This window comes from Notamacropus eugenii, chromosome 6 (assembly GCF_028372415.1).
Source record: "Notamacropus eugenii isolate mMacEug1 chromosome 6, mMacEug1.pri_v2, whole genome shotgun sequence".
In the NCBI taxonomy this organism is placed as follows: Eukaryota; Metazoa; Chordata; class Mammalia; order Diprotodontia; family Macropodidae; genus Notamacropus; species Notamacropus eugenii.
The window spans coordinates 214,008,494-214,028,109 of NC_092877.1; the positions used below are offsets into that span (position 1 = coordinate 214,008,494).

At 34.1% G+C, this 19,616-nt stretch overlaps 1 protein-coding gene across 1 annotated transcript in view; it reads right to left on the reverse strand.

The window, feature by feature from the left end:
• The window catches only part of MYO16 (myosin XVI), an 884,880-nt gene that overhangs the window by 168,353 nt on the left and 696,911 nt on the right, over window positions 1–19,616 (reverse strand). Inside the window, exons 27-29 of the mRNA XM_072621988.1 lie at window positions 15,345–15,520; window positions 12,703–12,783; window positions 12,231–12,436 (exon numbers count right to left, since the gene is read on the reverse strand). Coding sequence (XP_072478089.1) covers window positions 12,231–12,436; window positions 12,703–12,783; window positions 15,345–15,520 — 463 coding nt within the window. The remainder of the gene's footprint in view (window positions 1–12,230; window positions 12,437–12,702; window positions 12,784–15,344; window positions 15,521–19,616) is intronic.

Genomic DNA, 19,616 nt, shown 5'->3' on the forward strand with positions numbered 1-19,616 from the left:
AAAATAGAATCGATTGGCCTTAGCTGCCTTGCCTCTCTGCTTTGCAAGGATATAAAATTTGTTAGCTAGGATGTTTTCTAGTCTTTCTTAGCTCTCTGTGGAAGATTATTTTGTTTTTTGGTGGGGAGGAAGGGGTTACGTTTTTGCAGAAAATACTGCTAATCAGGGTCAATAACTACGTCTTTTTTCCATTCCCCATTTTTCAGCATCAGTAATTAGTTTCAATAGATCACATTGAAGGTATGTAATTGTTCCTTGTGTTATCTTTTCATCTTTATCCTATCCTCTAATTTGATGTTAACTTTGACCCTTGTTCTATTTAATGCATGACTGAATGACACAGACAACTAATTCTGACAAGACTACCACATCAACTGCCAGTCATTTCCTGTTCATTTTGATATAGTTACTTTAATTTCTCCATGTATGATTCTGTTTGGTCCTTACCATTTTGAGCACTTTCTCTCCTCCATTAAAATATTCATAATACATAACCTTAAGATTTATGAACAATTTATCAGCTTTTAAATACTTATGTTTCAAAAATCTAAACATTTCCTCTATACTAACCCTGCTTTCTTATTGAAGTTCTAGATATTTAAATACAGACAGTTTGGAGGTATTTGTAAGTTTTTATAGATTTTTTTCTTATTTTTCCACTAGGACCAAGAGGAAAACAAACAAGCAAACATTCCTTGTTTATTTCTTTATCCTGTGAATTTTGTCAAGTTAACTAAGAACCCTTAAAAATTAGGAACAATATTAATCAGAACCTTAATTTGCAGAAAATCTGAAATCCTAGGGCCTAGATTTTCAGACACACGCATCACCCTCAGGATAACGTCTTTTAGTTTGATTCAACCCCAGAATATTCCGAAAGGTTGAAATTATTTACTCAAAGCCAAAAAGACAACCAAGAAGAGATTAAGAAATAGAATTATCTCAAGAATTACAAAGAAATTGTAGATTTTGAGTATAAACATGTAATATTTGCTAAAAAGAGAAAAAAAATGAACATCTCACAAAAGTATTTAATGAAGGAATTCACCAAATGGGAGAAATGTTTTTTCTTGCAAAGTATTAAAATAAGAAAACAGAACAGAAAAAGGAAAACTTACTAATACTAAAGTGTTTACAAATGGCTAACTGTTGAGCTTATAAAATACAAAATCAGAAAAATAATTTTATATGTAATAATGTAAAGTGTGTACATATTAGAAAATTGCTGTCCCCTCCACCTCTGAAACAAAATATGTTTTAAAGAAATTTCAATATGTTCTCAATCACTATCATTGTTTACTGCTTACAAAATTGATGGAGAATGTCAACGGGAAAACTCTACCTTTGCAACTGAGCATAATACCTTGTGCAAATAAATGTGACGGCACACGGTGCTTTTCAAATCAATTCAGTAAACATGTATCAAATACCTACTGAGTGCAGGCCCCTGTACTAGACACTTCATAGAAATGCTACAACTGAAGGGGATATTGGGGAGAGTATTTTCTATGCAGAGGAAAAACCAATAACAAAGTTAGAGAAGCAGGAAAATACAAGGCATGAGGGATAATTTAGTAATATATATTGACTGAAGTATAGACTATGTGGAGTGAAGTAAGATAAGTTTGGCAAGGTAGATGACACTAGATTGTATGCAACCTTAAAAGTCAAGCAAAGGAGGACTTTATAGGGTTAAGTATGAATGCTAATGAAGATTTTTGAATAGAGGAGGAGTTGAGTGACCAGATGCATGCATTATAAAGATTAATCTCTTAAAGCAGTGATATCCAGCTCAAATCAAAAGGGGGAACATCAAACCATTATAAGGATTCTTGTGGGCCTCATATTGATTTAGAAAATTATATAATTACATATTAACACCATTTGTTTTATTACATTTTAATTTATTTTATTAAATTTTCCAATTATTCTGGGCAGCAGGAAGAGGTATTGTGGACCCTATGGGGCAGTAGACTGAGTGTTTCATATCTCTTAGAAATATGAAAGCTGAGTTGGGAGTAGAAAAAAGTAGAGGAGGCATTATCTAGCGGAAAATTACTTTAATTGTAGAGTAAGATGGTAGAATTGGGTGGCTTTGGTAAAGGAGTATGAGAAATAAGCAAGGACTATTGAATTTTCTAATTTAGGAGCCTAAATCAAATGTGGGACTTATGACAAAGGTAATAAATCTCAACTTGTAAAGTTTGAAATGCTGTCATGATATTCAGATAGAGATATCAAACAGATTGTTGAAAATGTGGGAAGAGAGCACAGGAAAGAGATGGGGACAGACTGAAGCATTGGCCATTTGTTCAATAAACAGTTGCTATTATAAAAATAAACGAGATTGCCAAAGGATGATATGTAGATAGAGAATTAAGAAAAATATTTAGAGTAGAATGTTCATAAATGTTCACTGGAATTGGTACGGAAGAGCCTGAGGAGCCAGTCAAGTTGAAGGAAGAGTGGTCGGTGTCCAAATCAAGTGAAAGTGTTATCCACAATCCAAATCCAAGTTGAAAAGAGGATTGGCATACGTGCCTTACAGACCCAAATTTATCTCACCATCAGATCTGTGTTAATACCATCAAGTAAGGATTAACATGAAGAGTTAAAGCTTAGAAATCTGCACAGAGGAAAATTGCCTTAATTTTTTTTTTAAGTAAATCCAATGGCATATTAATTTGTTATCCTTGCAAAATTGCTGTGAACTTGGAGTCACATGGGACCTGAGTTCATACTCCTTACTGTGCTGGTGACATTAGGCAAGCAATTTAACTTATTGGGCTATATTTTCTCAGTCCACTATAAAACTAAGAGCTTGGATTGATAATTTTGAGGTCTCTCACCTCTCCATATATAAACTTAAAATGTATATTTCAATATATAACCTTAAAATGTGTATTTCAAAGTATTCAAGAAAGCATCTTACACACACACACACACACACACATACACACACACACACACATGCACACAAATACATACTCACACAAAATGGATACTTCCCTCCCTAGATGACTGGCAACAAAGATGATTGTGATGTGAAATTTTAAAAGTAAACCTCCTTTAGCATTCCAGGCAAAAGAATATATGGTAAAATTAATTTCCAATGCCTCTTATTTTTTAATCCTACCTGATAAATGGAAGGTTAAAAAAGACAGAATTGATTTACACAATGGATTTAATAAGTACTTATTAAGTACCTGGCACGCACAAAGTACTCTCACAGGGACTGAGGATACAAAGATTAAAATAAAATATTATTTGTGCATTAGGAGATTCTATTGTATTGACACAAGATACACAAAGATAAATAAATAAATAAAGTTAGACAAAGTAGTTAGAGAAAATAATTTCCAGGGGAGGGGGAAATGCAAACCATGCAATCAAGGTACTGGATGATAAAAAAATCTATTTCCTTTGTAACTGTATTTTTTTTTGATGGATTAAGCAAATTCATTTCTCAATGTTGGTTTAGCATAGAATCTTCCATGTAGAAAGTGCTTACTTAATAATTTCTTTTTCCTTCATTCAGCTATAGCTTTTTAAAAGCGATCCATGCTTTAAATGTCTTCCCCAAGCACTTTTAGCAGCAAACGGCAAGACAAGTTAATGGCATTAATCTTTTACTTACACTGAGTCTTCTTTAGATCCCATAACATATTTATGTATTTCTAATTTAAAACAAGAGAACTTTCACACACTAACAACCTTATGAGTATAATCAACTATATTACAAAATGAATTGTGTAATTTGGATGTAATGAGACTAGCAATGTGCTGAAGATGGTGTAAAAAGTATAGCAGTGATTCAGAAGTTATTATTCAATTCATTTAATGAGTCTAAAGACTTAAGCATATTAGGGGGTTAAAAATGCCTTAGAGAAATTATTCAGAAAAGATTAAAATATGGTATGCTGAGAAAGGGTTTTCTAAGCATGGGACTAACTGCATCAAGCATACTGTACTATGGTCAGAACACTAAGATTATATTGGAGGCAGCATAGTGCAGTGGAAAATGAAGATGGCTTGATTTAAGAAATCTGGTTTAGAGCTGTATGATAATGGGTAAGTCACTTCCCATCTCTAAACTTCATCTTCATCTGAAAAATGAGACTAATAATACCTTACCTACCTAAGAGATTCCTTGGGAAAGTGCTTTATAAATCTTAAAATATCAAATAAACAAAGATGATGATGATGTGAGGATGATGATGGTAATTTAATGATGATAATGGAGGTGATGTCCTATTTGCTCCATTTCATCTATCTTTTTTTTGAAGAGTGTATCTGTGAAAAAAATTGTAAGCTAGCAATCAATTATTATAGGGTGAGTGTTTTTGCAATTTATTTACAAGGTTTCCAAAAATTTTAGCTATGATGGCTCCTTAGTGTCTTCTCTTTACACTAATTGTTTAAAGTATTGTCCTTCACAGAGAGACCTTTTCTGATGAATATATTTTTGCAGTTGTTTTTGCAAATGTTCATCCACACTCTATCACCGAGCTTCTTTGTGACCAATGGAATACATTTGCAAGATATTTGGCCAGCATTAGGGGAATGTTCTGTGACCCTGACCCTGAACAAAGTTAGCTGGCCTTTTCACGGATATAGTTGAGGACAATGAAACAATAACTGAATGTGATTCAGTTCTTTAATTTTTTCCCCCTTCATATTCTGTACTGCTCTCCAAGCACTGCAATCATTCAGTATTCTTTCTTTGGCTTTTTTCGGACTCCAAAGTGTTTCAAGTTGGTTACTCAGCTCTTAATGGCATGTTGATTGTCTGCCACTGACAGTAGGGGACATTACCCTTGGCATAACAGAAATCAGGAAATATGCCAGTTTGGTAGGACAAAAACCAGTCACTTCTTCTTGCCCTAAACCTTTTACATAACATTTTGCTAGATTCCATTAGAAGAAATAAGGCTAAATCATGGAGGATCCATGATCCTAAATTAATTAATCAATATGCAATTGGGATGTCTTTAGTTTAATGTACAGACGAATTACACAAGTTATTGCCTAGTCTTCTGTTTCCACTTTTACTTTTCATAGAGGAGTTACAGATAGGCTGCCCTCCCACTCTTTGTAAAGCTTCAGAAAATGAGCCAATGCTGCAGGCAGGTTCAGCAGAGACACTGCAGTTAGACTTGGCAAATCCTCCTGGAATCACATTTATCTTTTGCCAATTATATCTGGGCTGTCTGTTTTTACATTATTTAATAGCTTCTGACCTTATTAATTCAAACTTTTATTAAAGATCCATTGACAGTAACTGGCATCATTTCCACACAACAACTCAAGCTTCTAGAAGATTTCAGCACAGGTCTACGATTCTGGAGGACTCCTGGTGTACTGGGTGCTGTTGTCTATTAGTTTTAACTCAAGAGCTAAAATGCATCTTCTTTCCTCCCTCCCTCCACACCCAGTTTAATTCGATGGCATGACCTTTCACTAACAATTGTGTCATTTAAAAAGTTAAATGACTCAGACTTGTTTCTAAAAGGGATTTCATCCAATCACAATCTGAGAAAGCTGATCATAACTCCTCCCCATGCCAAGCGTAATACTACAACCTTTAGTACTATTACTTAAGTTGTTCTTCAGTGTTTTTTTCTTCTTTTCTAAACAAGGTCATGTCATTAAACTATAAACTTTTCTGTTGAGTTATTTTGGTCCCACCCAAAGTACAACTATATTTTTGAATAAAGGATAGACATGGAATGAACCTCAGGATACATAGGAAATTGTGGCATTAAGGATGGAGAATTATCTCATAGACTGCTCTTTTCCTAAATCCAAGGGAAACCCTACAGATATGGGAAACAAAAGAAAAGAAGTCACATACTAGAAGGGAATGGATTGCTGGGTAACAATGTGAAAGTGCTGTTTCTCATATGTAACATTCCACACATCATTTTTGTTTCTTGACACAAGATGTATCCTATGCTAGACTCTTTCACCTCTTCACCTCTACCTTTTAGAACTGTCAGATTCCTTCAAGACTCACCTCAAATGTCATCTCCTTCAAGAGACTTTTCCTGATTCCCCCAGATATTAATTACTGACCCTTTTTATAAAATCACTTTGTATGTTTTGACTGTATAGCCTATTTGTTTGTGTCTTTATAGAATGTATACTTCTCAAGGGAAAGAACAGTTGTTTATTGATTTTTCAGAGTTTGTATCCCTGGTGCCTAGCATAGTGCCTGACATATTTGTTGCTTAGTTCAATCTTGTCTGATTCTTAATGATCTTGGGGTTTTCTCTGCAAAGATACTAGAGTGGCTTAACATTTCATTCTCCAGCTCATTTTACAGATGAGAAAATTAAGGTTAAAAAGGGGTGACAGATAATAAATGTCTGAGGCCAGATTTGAACTCAGAAACTAAGAGTCAAAGAAGTTAAGATGAGTGAATGAAGAGATAAGGGAAAAAATGTGATTATTGTGAAGAAGTGCTATGTCAAGTGCTGAGGATACAAACAGAAAAGCGGAGACTACCTTTGCTGTCAAGAAGTATACATGCTAATGGGAGAGAAAACACATATAGGAGGTGTCAGCTGCAAGTCAGATAGAAAGGTTCCATGGTCCATAGGACGCAGTGGCAAGGCAGATGGTAAAGCAGCTACTTTAACATCATTTTCATTGATCACACAGATAGTAAGTGTCAAAGAGGGGATTTAATCCCAGGTCTGCCTGACTCCAAGTTCAACATTCTGTCCACAAAGACTAAACTATATTTTCTCTTATAGTGACAAAATACTTAAGGAAAATGAGAAAGGAAAGAGTAATTTTATTTAATGTTAACAAGCAGGTTTCATGTAGGTAGTGACATGTAGGAAGAGAAGGATTCTGAAAGGCAGACATAAAGACGGGAGACAGTCTGCAAAAATGCAGCAAGGCAGGCAAGGTTGAGTTCAGATAACAGAGGTCCAACTTGTCTGGAACAAAGTGCTGAGGTAGCAGGGGGTGAGTGGGGGGTGGGGAGCAGTAATATGTGATAGAACTATCCATTTGGATCAAGATTACATGAAACCTTATATGAATTCTCCTCTTTTAATCAACTTTCTATGTGGCTGTTATCTTTCCCATATCTTTCTCTTCTCCACTGTATTATTTGCAGTTATTATCTTCTTGATTTTTCCCCTCCAATTTTTTTCTTCCTTTGAATACCTAGAAACAACTCAACTAGCTTCCTTACAATTGACTCATTACATAAGAATCAGGTGCTCCTCCTTAGCAGAGAATATTCAAAATCGTTTATAGCAACATGAGAAATATGAAATGATATTTAACAAATTTACTCACATTCAGAAGTTCCAAACACACAATAAAATATTTGATATCTAACTTCTTACTGAATGCAATGCACATAGCCTTCTTATTCTGTGTTTCAAGGTCAAGTGATATTTTCCTAGTGGTTTGATTAAAAAAAAATAGCTTGATTTTTTTTTTTAACTTAAAAGCTTTGGTACCTCTGCCTCATGAGATTTTACAAGAAAATAGAAAGAGCTGCAATTTTTCAAGATATTTAACATTTGATTCTATTTAATAAAAAGAATGATCCACATTTTTAAAATTGTCACATTACAAACCATGGTACATTAAACAGGATTACAACTGGTATTTTAAAGCATTCCAATTCTTCATTGTATGTGTATATGACTTAGACAATCAACTTAAATTGACTGATTTTATGTGGGGCCTCCTCATGGCCCAAAGATTATCTTGGGTTTTCAAAGGCTATGCTAGCACTGTGCATGCTCTGACAGATTCTCCAAACATAAAGAGGTTTTGAGTCTGGATCAAGAGAATTATTGTATCTATTGGTCAAATATCAGACTAGCAAAGGAAAGAATAATACATATTTGAAATGCTGAGCACTTAGTGATGATTTTGTTGGGGGTGCAGGGATGCTACAGCAACTGACTGGACAAAAGAACATACAAAATGACCCTCACGCTGGGTAGCATAGCTCCATCCTTTTACCTGAATCAGTGATGCTGATAAGAGTAGCCGGAATGAAGCCAGAGTATTCTAAGGAGTATATATTTCTTCAGTTATCAAAAGACGTAATTACAATGTCCCTACAATGTCCAAATTTCCCTTGGGAATGATTTATAATCTGATGCAAACTTTGGTAGTTCTAAGCGGACTGGTCAACATAGTTAAAATGCTTCACAAAATGTATAAGATCTTTGAAATATTGGCAAAAATTTTGCCCAGGTCAAAAAGTACACTTTGGAATTCATCCACTTTCTTAGTGTGTGATTAGCACTGAATCAAATATATTGGACACCAAGTAAGTGTTCAATAGATACTTCTAAAGTTAATGCTTGTTGAATAAATTATGTGAACACCTTTAAGTGTAAGGAAATTATTACAGTGTAGCAAATCCTGCATTATTGACAACAATTGGATATAACAGTCTAGCACACTCATCTGATAGAATTTCATTTACCTAAGAAAAAAATGGACATATTAATGTGATGACCTTTTACAATCGAAATCAATTTAAAATATTTATTAAAAACTTAACTCAAGATGTGTTCATAGCCATATTATTTTTTTAGATATATAAAAGCTACTGAGACTATTCTACAATTTCAATTCATTCTATCCAAGTTTCAAATCCTCCAAATTGAACTCATCTTCATTCTCATATAAAACTCTTGACTAACAAGTCCTATCGTGACTTCTTTATTTCTAATAAACGTGCCATTATTTCTCTTGGCCACCCCCATTGAAGATCTGAATCGGTTTTGACTTCTCTGACCTTTTAAATCCAGGCAGTTGCTCTGTGCTCTTCATTAATCCATTTGCGATACTGTTTCTTTATTGACTCCCATTGCAACCAATCATTCTGCTTCTGTATAACTCTGATTTTGAAGAGCCTCTTCCCCAATCTTTCTTCCTTTCATTCTCTCCCCTTTTCAAATCATCCTTCTTATCACTGCTTGTACATCACTTTATGATATTTTTCTGCTTCAAGTCACACCTATAGGTATACATACAGCCTGGGTAGTGTGCGCTGGCACACCTTGGCCAGCATGGGCTGTGGCTGATGTCCCTCCTCCCTCTCTTACTGTACCCTCTTTTGCCTTGTCCCTTTTGGGCACTTTTTAGTTTTTTTATGTAAAAATATTTGGTTTTTAATTTTTGAGATAAAACAAGCATTTCTATAACAATATAATAAAAAAGACAATTTTCATAAGAAACTGCAAATCTGTTGTGTACAACTTGTTATTCCTTTAAAATACATAATAAAGTTTGGTAAATTTCTTTTTTTTCCTTTTTTTCTTTCCTTCCACTCCTGCCCTGCCCTAGAGATGGCTACCATTAGAAACAAATAACATATATACAGAAACACACATATATACACATATAAGTGTGTATATATCTATACACACATACATATATGTGTGTATACATATATATATATGTAAAATGTCCTATACATACTTGTATTTATCAGTTTTTTCTTTGGATGCAGATAGTATCTTTCTTCATATGTCCTATACAGCCAATTTGGGTATTTAAAGTAGACAAAATGATTTATTAGCTCAAAGTCATTTTAAAAACAATATTGCTATTATTATTACATAGTGTTCTCTTGGTTCTGCTTACTTCACCCCTCACCATTCTGTGCAAGTCTTTTCCATGACTTTCTAAGATTCCTGAGGTCATCATTTCTTAGAATGTAGTAGTATTCCATCACAACCACACACCACAACTTGTACAGTCATTCCTCAATGAATGAGGAATTTCCCAACTGCAATTTCCAGTTCTTTTCTACCACAAAAGAGAGTTGTTATAAATATCCCATTCATTTCCATAGTTAAAATGACTCTTTGTAAATTTTCCTTCATCTTATTTTTTACGCACTACCAAAGGACTTGTCGCCCAGTCTCTAGACATATCTGATTCATTGCTGTTGTAGCTTTTCTAGAACTTTCCAGTTTACCAACTGCTTTACCAATATCCTCATTTGATCTCCACAAGGGCTCTGTAGGATAGCTTTCACAGGCATTTGCATCCCCACTTTACAAATGGGGAACATGAGACAAGAAGTTTAAGTGATTGATTCATGCTCACTCAATTGCTAAGTGTCAGAGACAGAATTCAAACACAGATCTTGCAAACTACAATAAGCTGACTCTCAAACACAGCCTTGGATTTTCAGCTTGTCTTTATTCATGCTCATCCTTTACACATATCATAGTTGAGTATAATGTGGGTCAAGAGACCCAGCATAACCTGAGGAGTGACTACTAACCGTTGCCTTCAGAGAAGGGGAGCAGCTAATGACAATGTTTGCCTGAGAGTGTGATAAGTTGTATGGGCACACTTGGTCAATTCACACCTATGAATAGCATCCTTCTTCACCTTTATCTCTCTAAATCTTATGCATTCTACTACAATGTCTATATCCCAAAGAAATTTAAAAGAAGGAAAAGGACCTATATTTACAAAAAAAAAATTTATCAGAAGAAAAGCAGAAAATGGGGGCAAGTTTTATAGATAGTTTCTCAGATAGAGGTCTCATGTCTCAAAAAAAATCTTTTTCAAATCTCTGATAACTTGAGTCATTCATCAATTGTGATATGGCCAAAGGATATGAACAAGTAACTTTCCAATGAAGAAATCAAATCCATTTGTAACCATAAATGTTCTAAATCATTATTGATTAAAGAAATGCAAATTAAAACAACTTTGAGATATCATTTTACACTTACCACATTACCTAAAATGATTGAAGAGGAAAGTGGCAAATGTTGGAGAGTTTGTAAAAAAAAAAATTGAGAAACTAATTCATTACTGGTGGAATTATTGACTGATCCAAGCATTTTGAAGAGTAATCTGGAATTATGTTCAAAGAGTTATTAAATTACCTATATATTTTGACCCAGAAATACCATTTTTTTGGTCTATTTTCAAGGATGATTAGGGAAAAAGAAAAAGAACCTATGTGTCCTAAAATGTTTATAGTAACTCTCTTTGCAATGACAAAGTAGAAATTGTAGGGATGCCCATCAATTGGGGAAAGGGCTGAACAAGTTGTGGTATATGATTGTGATGGAATACTATTGTGCTATAAGAAATAATGAGCAGGATACTTTCAGAAAAACCTAGGAGGACTTACATGAACTGATGCAAAGTGAAGTGAGCAGAAACAGGAGAATGCTGTATATAGTAACAGTAATATTATACAATGATCATCTCTGAATGATTTAACTATCTCAGAAATACAATAATCTAAGGCAATATTGAAAGTCTTAAGAAAAATCCTATCCACATCGAAAGAAAGAACTGGTAGAATCTCAATGCAGATTGAAGTGTGTATATATATATATATATATATATATATATATATATATACATGTATGTATGTATATATATATGTATGTATGTATATGTATGTATGTATGTATGTATATATATATAGTTCCTTTATTTTTCCTGGTGTTTTTTGTCTATTTTTTTTACAACATGACTTAATATCAAAATATGTTTTGCATGACTGCACATATATTAACATATCGAATTGCCTGCCTTCTCAACGAGGAAAGAGGAAAGATGTGCAGGGGAGGGGGAAATTTGAAGTTCACATTTTTTTAAAGTTATTTTTTTACACACAATGAGAAGAAATGACTTATTTTTAAATAAACACACCACAAATAAATTCCATGCATTCTTCAAAACCCATTTCTAATGTTTCTTTCATGAATATTTCCATGATTCCATAACTAGTGCTATCTTCCTCTGAAGTACCCAACCACTTGTTTTGATTCACTAAGTTACCTTATCCTTTCTTGAATTATGGGGTGTGTGTATGTGTGTGTGTGTGTGTGTGTGTGTGTGTGTGTGTATGTGTGTGTGTGCCCATGTGCATGTGTGCGTATGTGTGAAAAAATCTTTACATTCCCTTCCATACCTAACACAGCATAAAGCTCATTAAATATTTCGAATGGATTTTATATTTGCAAGTTTGGGGAATTTGAGTGGGAGGGGAACTTCAATAAGGTCTTTTAGCTCTTCGCTTCTCTCCATTTAAAATATGGTAATCCATGCCCAGTGAAATAGATTTCTCTTGAAATAATGATTTGAGGCCTCATCATAAACAACAACGTTAACAAAACACTCTCTGATGGCTATCGCAGAATATTACAGAATGCTCTGTACCCTATGCAAAACAAGCTTTTATCTAGCTCAAAAGATTTTACCTTGACAAGAAGTCATTGAAGGAGAGGCGGACTGGATATCCATACCGGATGATCTTCACCATCTCTAAGACCCCAATATATTGTAGCTGGGCAGACACATAAAAATTATCAAACGTATCAGGGAGCTTAGAGTTATTGGGTTTGATGCAATGAATAAAATGTGGTGTGCCCTTCTGAAGCTTTCCGATGATATCCAGGAGAGATTTCTGTGGAAAGACATAAAACCTAGTTGATTCTCAAGGAACACACTGATTGACAAGAACACAGTTTACAGTGAAATTTTGGGCGTTCAAGTTCTTTTTCTCATAATTACTGGGCACTATGTTTGGTTTAAAGATTAATGTGAATATCTAAGTTAATTTTTTGAGCCAAATGGAAGAAAAAAATCTACTAATATGCTAATCAAAACCCTCATATTTAATAAAAATGTCATTTTTAGAACATGCATAAAAATAAAAAAAATAACACTAACCCTGAGTTGTGATGCCACTGTGGCTGGACCTCTCCTTTCTAGTTTCTGCAGAAATGTAGAAGTTCCTTTCTTTTTAAACAGCTGCAAGGAGAGAAAAAGAAACCATGTGAGAAAGATTTTGTCTGAATTTGAGAAAAGTAACACATCCATATCATCCATAAAATTCCTCTTAGGCAAATACAGACTTATAGCATATTTTCTAAAGTCAGAACCCGAGAATTTTTTAGCAATTGTAATATATGTTAGAGAAAGTGACCCAGTGAATGTGTAAATAACTTTCTTTGAGTGACAACTTTTAAAGAAAAGGGGTGCTTTCTAAATCAGATCTGCCATCTTGTTTTAAGTTGCGTATAAACATGTATTTGGATACTAGGTGACTGAATTGATGGGGCAACAACATATACGCTCTTCAGAAAAGTATTCTGATAATTTAGGCTAAAATAGCAACACGTATTTTTCCTTCTATGTAGCCTGTCAGAGGACAAAATAAGGAGCCTTTTATTCTGTAAAAAAGGATTTTAATTTCATTAAATTATATCTCTGTTAGTAGATGTTCTATTGATGTCTTCACAGTCATGTACTTTTTCTGATAAAATACCCAAATATATTACTTGTCTTCTGACGAATGACAACAAGTTGGTTTATTCCTGTGAGATGTATTATGATAACAAACACCATAATGTTATGTTAAATGAAAAAACCATTTCCACATGTAGGTAAAATTGAAGAGGTTTAGAAGGAACAAAGACTTTGAAAGCAATGAAAGGAAAAGGATACTGAAGAATGGAAGGACACAGGGACAGTTAATAATTATTGATTATTAAATTAATAAATTGGTTGTCTAATTTAACATTATAATTCAGTAAATTGCACAGGTGCAACAGATTTAGTCTGTCACATCTGGAGATCTAAAAACTTCAATCTAAAAAAGTAAGAAGACAATTTGCTTTACTTTTCTAGTTGGGGTGAGTATAGAGATTTAAAAAAAACTCTGCATCAATTTTGAGCTATTTCCATTACAACAAGAACAGATTAATTTCATTGTGATGAACAAAAAAAAAGTCAAATTGTCCTAATGAATTATACTTTTCAGATAAATGTGATAAGGAGGTCAGGTATAAAAGCAATTTGTATTAAAGCAGTATTATAAGTGTGGTGTTCAATTTGTGTCACAGGGGCTGAGGCATCCAGGAAAAGAATACAGCCCTCCCTCACTCAAAACAAAGTCAAGTCCAAATCATGTCATCACTTCTCTGATAGCATGGTCTTCTTTGGCAACAAAGGATCAACACAATAATAACCACATCTTAGGAAAGAAACATAAGAATAGACCTATTGGATGCTCAAGGAAAAGTATGGAAGAAGGGTAAATTCCCTGATAAGTGAATACTATCTCTTCAAATTAGATTCTTTGGTCTAATTTCTTACTGGGACAGAGGAGTTCCTGGGATTGATTTAACTTCTTGGAAATTTGGGTTAGCAAAAGGCTAGTGGATTGCATATAGATATGGGGAAAATAACAGAATCTGTAACATTCCATTTTGTCCTTTTAACAAAATTTTTTTTAAAAAATGTAATGAAATTATTTGCTGTTTAGTTTTGCATTGTAATGCAAATAAAAAGTTCAGGGGACACCAAAAAGATACATAAACAAAATGATGCCTTTTCTTGCTTACAGAAGCTACCATTTCCCAAGGATGAGATTTAGTAAAAAGCACTTATCAGCATCAATATATATTCTTTGAAGAAATTTTCATCCTTTTGTCTTCGGAATCCACCATGCTCTGAAAAAATGCTTTTCCATCCATGTCCAGAACCATATAATTTTTCTGACACCACTCTAAAACACAACTAAGCTTTTATTTCAATAAGTATAGCAAAAGGCATTCCAACTAGGTATAGGACAACATTTTTATTAAGTGATCATGCTGAGCATCTTCCCAGTCATACTTCTCTGTCTTTTTATAGCTTTGGCAGAGACAAACAAGGGGAATAAAGAAATATTAAGATACTGAATCCAAAAAAAAACCCTCTAGATTGCTTCACCAATGTTGGTCACTTCTCAATTCTGTTTATGGTTCCATTTTGTTCTACTAAATCGGTAGACTACATGGAGATTTATTCTTGGATGATACAAATATAAAATCAAAATGAAGCTGAAGGAAAAAATCTAAATACATTCAAAATAAAGTAAAAATATACAGCTCTAGTCCACGAAAAATACACCGTGTCTGTAAAAGAACCTACAATTTATTGTTTGGAGACCAAAAACCTCTGAAGTGATTAATGTCAACAGAATAAGGAAGCTGTGTTTATCCCTCTAAGCCGACTGTCCCTGAAGTTACTTCCCATTCATCAAAAAGACAGCCATAGAGATGAAACATAAATAGGATGTTGCACAGACAACCAATAAAATTATTAATATTGTACCTGCTATCGAATTTTCACTATACTGTATTGTCCTGGGAAGAAGGTAGATTTCATGCCTTCTTTCTCCATTTTTTTTTTCAATGACTCCATTGTATAGAGTCATTGCTTCCTTCCATTTACATCCAATATGGAGGTAGAGATGGCTCAAAGAAATAATAAGACTACTAAGACAAAAATATTAAGATGAGGAGAAATCCATAAAGGATTCTTACCTTGCTGAGTTCCAGGTATTTTTTCGTTTCACTGGTAACTGAGGCAGCTGGCATCTTTTTACTGAGCATGTTAGATCTGGACCATCGAACTTTGAAGGAAGGATAGGGAGATATGAGGGATCCTGTCTGAGTCAATTTGGACTGGAACAATTGGTTGATCACTATATTTTCACTTGCTGGAAGATAAATAAGTGAATGGGTAAGTAGAGATAGAAATATTTTATATTTATATTTTGTCACCTTTAAAAGTATTCCCCAATTTATATGCCTAGGTTACTGAAACTTTGAAATGGGTTCACCTCAAATATTTCCTGTGCCAGCTGTTGCCTTAGTCCAAGACTCTTAATTTTCCTACCACAGGCATACATTCTTATGATCTTCATCCAATGGGCCCAAGTCCATCTATATTCTGAGTCTTTTATAGAAGATCTATAGGACGCTTCTACTTATCTCCTATAGCCTTCAGCTTAGCATTATGATCTATTCTGGCTGCCAATGTTGTCTTCCATTTTAGGTCCCTCGACTCTGTTCTATTTTTTTATAGCCTAGACTTTTTGACTTAGGCTCTTGATCCCTGCTTTGTAATTCTTGGATTCTGTGCTGGGAACTTTAGTTGGCTAGACTAAAGAATACCTACCTGTATCTTCCAGCCTTATGTAATGTCAGTGGACCAAACCACCTGGTACAGTATCTGCCAATAACCATTCTTTCAGTCAAATTCTCAACCCTGTTCTCTTTGGGCTAGCTTGTCTTGTCATGCAAGGAGATAGTTATACTATTCTGTCAGATCCAATGATTTCCAGAGTGAGTTATAATGGAAGAGAAGTGACTCTTTTCTGTTGTAGTGGCAGCAAAAACATATACATACACACACAAATATATATATACATATATACATACATACGTACATACGTATATATGGGGAGATATATACATGTAAATGTGTGTCTATGTAGTATAAATATGTATGTGTGTGTGTATATGTATACATATATACATATATGTGTGTGTGTATATATATATATATATATATATATATATATATATATATATATATATATATATATATATATATATATATATATATATATATATACACACACACATCCTTTTAGGAAAAGCCTAATATCCTTTAAAAAATCCAACAAAAACCCAAGATGGCTAAGACACATTAATCTTTCCAGTTCTGAGACCATACTGTTACTTCTCTGCTTCTAGAAGGACCTAGAGTGTGAATGAATGGATGTTTACTTATCTTACAAGCTTGAGCATGTTATTTACATGTACGTTTTTGAGAGGAGAATAGTTTAACCCTTTATCTTAAGGTGAAGATTGAGTGATCCTTCGTGGGTGCAAATCAATGCAACCATACCTTTAAAATTCCTCTGTTTTCTAGCTCTAGAGAAAGAAACCACAGAGCTAACACAATTGAACATTATTAGACGATGTGATTGTAGCAAACCAAAATAAGCAATTTTCCCTTTAATATGTATTGTAATCGAATGAATGAATCCATTCTCTATATAGCAATTGCACTTATGTCCCCTAGGTAGGACAATGCAAGGAAAGAATAGAAAGTATATGTATAAAATCTCAAATTAAGAGAGAAAAGCTTACACAAATATTAAAATTAAAAAAAAACCACACAAATATTTTTAAAAGTTTCTGAATTGGGAGTCAGAAGATTTGGAATTCAAGAACTACTCAGCTACTTACTTCCCACATAATTTTGGACATATTGTTTGATCTCCCGAACTTCAATTTCATAATGTGTAAAAAAGATAGGATTTAACTGATTGACTTTTAAGGTCATATTCTATGATATGATCTTTATAATTTTATGGCCACTCAAAAAAGAAAAGTTCTGAAACATGGAATGAGCTGGTTCTACCTTTCCTCTGTAAAATATCATCAATCCTGAACAAAGATCATCGGTCATAGATATAATGTTGCATTACCTCAGAGACCATCTAGTCTGGCTCTCTCACTTATGGATGAGCAAATAGTAGCATTAAGATAACCTAGATCTGACTCCAAATCTAGCATTCTTCTTATTCTTCATATATGAGCTCTTCCACCAGTTTTGGAAACAGGTTTCAGATTTGAGAATCTTGGTGTAGCCCAGGAAAAAGCCACTGGATTTATATACGTGAAAAATTCTGTCATCATGTTACCTCAAATATTTATCCTGCAAACTGGAAAAAAATATTACCGGTCCAGAGATATAGCATCTTACTTAGTGTTGAAGGGGATAGTCAATGTTTGACACTGTGCTGAGTGCTGGGGAAACAAAGAAAAGAAAAAGTTCCTGCTTTCCAAGGGCTCAAAGCCTAATGCAGTTGAATGATAAGTGCTTTGATCAACTTTCTATGTAGTAATATAATCTAAATTCTGGCTATCAAATTTTCTATCAGAGTCAAAACCATTTTTCTCTGATGTTCAATGCCAGTATGTAAATTTACATACAAAGGTGGTGTCCCTTTCTGTGAACTGCTATTGCAAAAGGATATCTCTATGGTTATCTGTACATTTTATCCATGTGTAGCTCATAATAAAAGTTCTCTCACAATTAGGTGTTTATTGATTATGATATATTTATAATAAAATATTATCCTTCCTATATGAAGTTAAATTTACTTAAATGAGATCATTATGAATCTTCGGTTATGAAGTTAAATCTAAATGATCATCTCTAATAAAAAGAGAATATACTTCATATGATTTTCAGAAGTTGCAATGCTTTTGTGTTTATCTGCCCACACACTCTCAATAGAATCCCTTTCAACCAAATGCAAACATTGGAAAGAAAGCTGCCTGTGATTAAGGGTGTTGACCATGTCGATGGAACACAGAAAAGTCCCTCAATATGGAGAATGAACTTATAATCTTGGCCTTATTAACATCCTGTTCTATCCAAATGAATTAACCGGCTTCTGACTCAAGTGGCATTTTACCTAATTACGCCCACTCATATTGAATTATTCAGTTCAACTCATCAGAACTCACATTTTATAAAAGTGTGTCTGTACCCATGGTCCAACACCAAAGGCTACTGAATCAGGGAGAGGCATGGTGGGCCTTGTTCCTAACCATGCTATCACATTGATACCAGCCAAGAGAAGCAGATTCAAGTGACTGCCATAAAAATCCTGAAACTTCAGGGATTCATACTGAGTCAGCTAGAGGGTCAGCTCCCAGGTGTTCTCCCAACTTTGCTTTCCAGATCAAACACTGACACCCTAGTTCAAAGTTCTGGCTTTAGTAATTATTTTCCCACTCACTTCAGCTCCTTTCATATTAACATTCTAAAGACACCTTCAAACAAACTGGGACTGGCTTTTTTCACCCTATTTTCAGAGTCAAGTGGGAACTACTTTGTCCTTTCCCTCATGGATATGTGTAAGCAAGACATGTCCTAGTAAAGAGACATGGCATATATTCCAAATAATATGAAATAAGACATGATAAATGAATAAGGAAGTCCTAAACCAACAGTTATGACAGGTCTCAGTGAGGAAGGAATGCAATTGAAATAGGAAGCTATATGATGAGAATACATTTGAGCTTTGTTCTAAAGTATGACCAAGTCCTGACATGTCAGAAAATACTGGGAAGGAGAGGAAGGAAAGACTTTGACCATGATTCAGAAGAGCATGCATTATGATAGAAATTCAACAACTGATAAAACAAGAAAGGTATAATAGGACATAGAAAGAGGTGCTTGCAATGATACAGAAGTGAGAAATCTTGACATGGCTATTGGTCTGGTCTAGCTGAAGGGTAGAATCTTCAGAACCAGTGGGTCAACTAGCATTTACTGTACCAGGAAAGCTCTTTGAGATAAAGCAGGAAAGCTAGAAAGATGCTATGTTGTATGACAGCCTGTGCTGTCTAAACTTTATTCAAAAGGGAACCATTAAAAAGTTTTTGGAGAAGTAAAGGACATCCTATCTATCTAAAAACATATTTCTTAAATGTGCACTTACATGACAAAGCCCTAACATCTAAAGATGTTGTTTTCCCTTCTTTCCATTTATTCCAAAGATCTTAAGAGCTAACAAATTTATAATAAAAACAATGTTTTCTTGTTCCTTCTGAAAACTTCATTGTAAGTTCATAGAAAAGAATGGCTATAAATATTGAACTCTATTATGGTAAATGGGGTTTCAGTTTCACTGGAGATTATATTTCTCTACTAAGTTTGCTTTTTATAGTCACAAGAACACAATGCGCAAGAAAAAAAAGTTACTCTAATTCTCTGAAAAATGATAC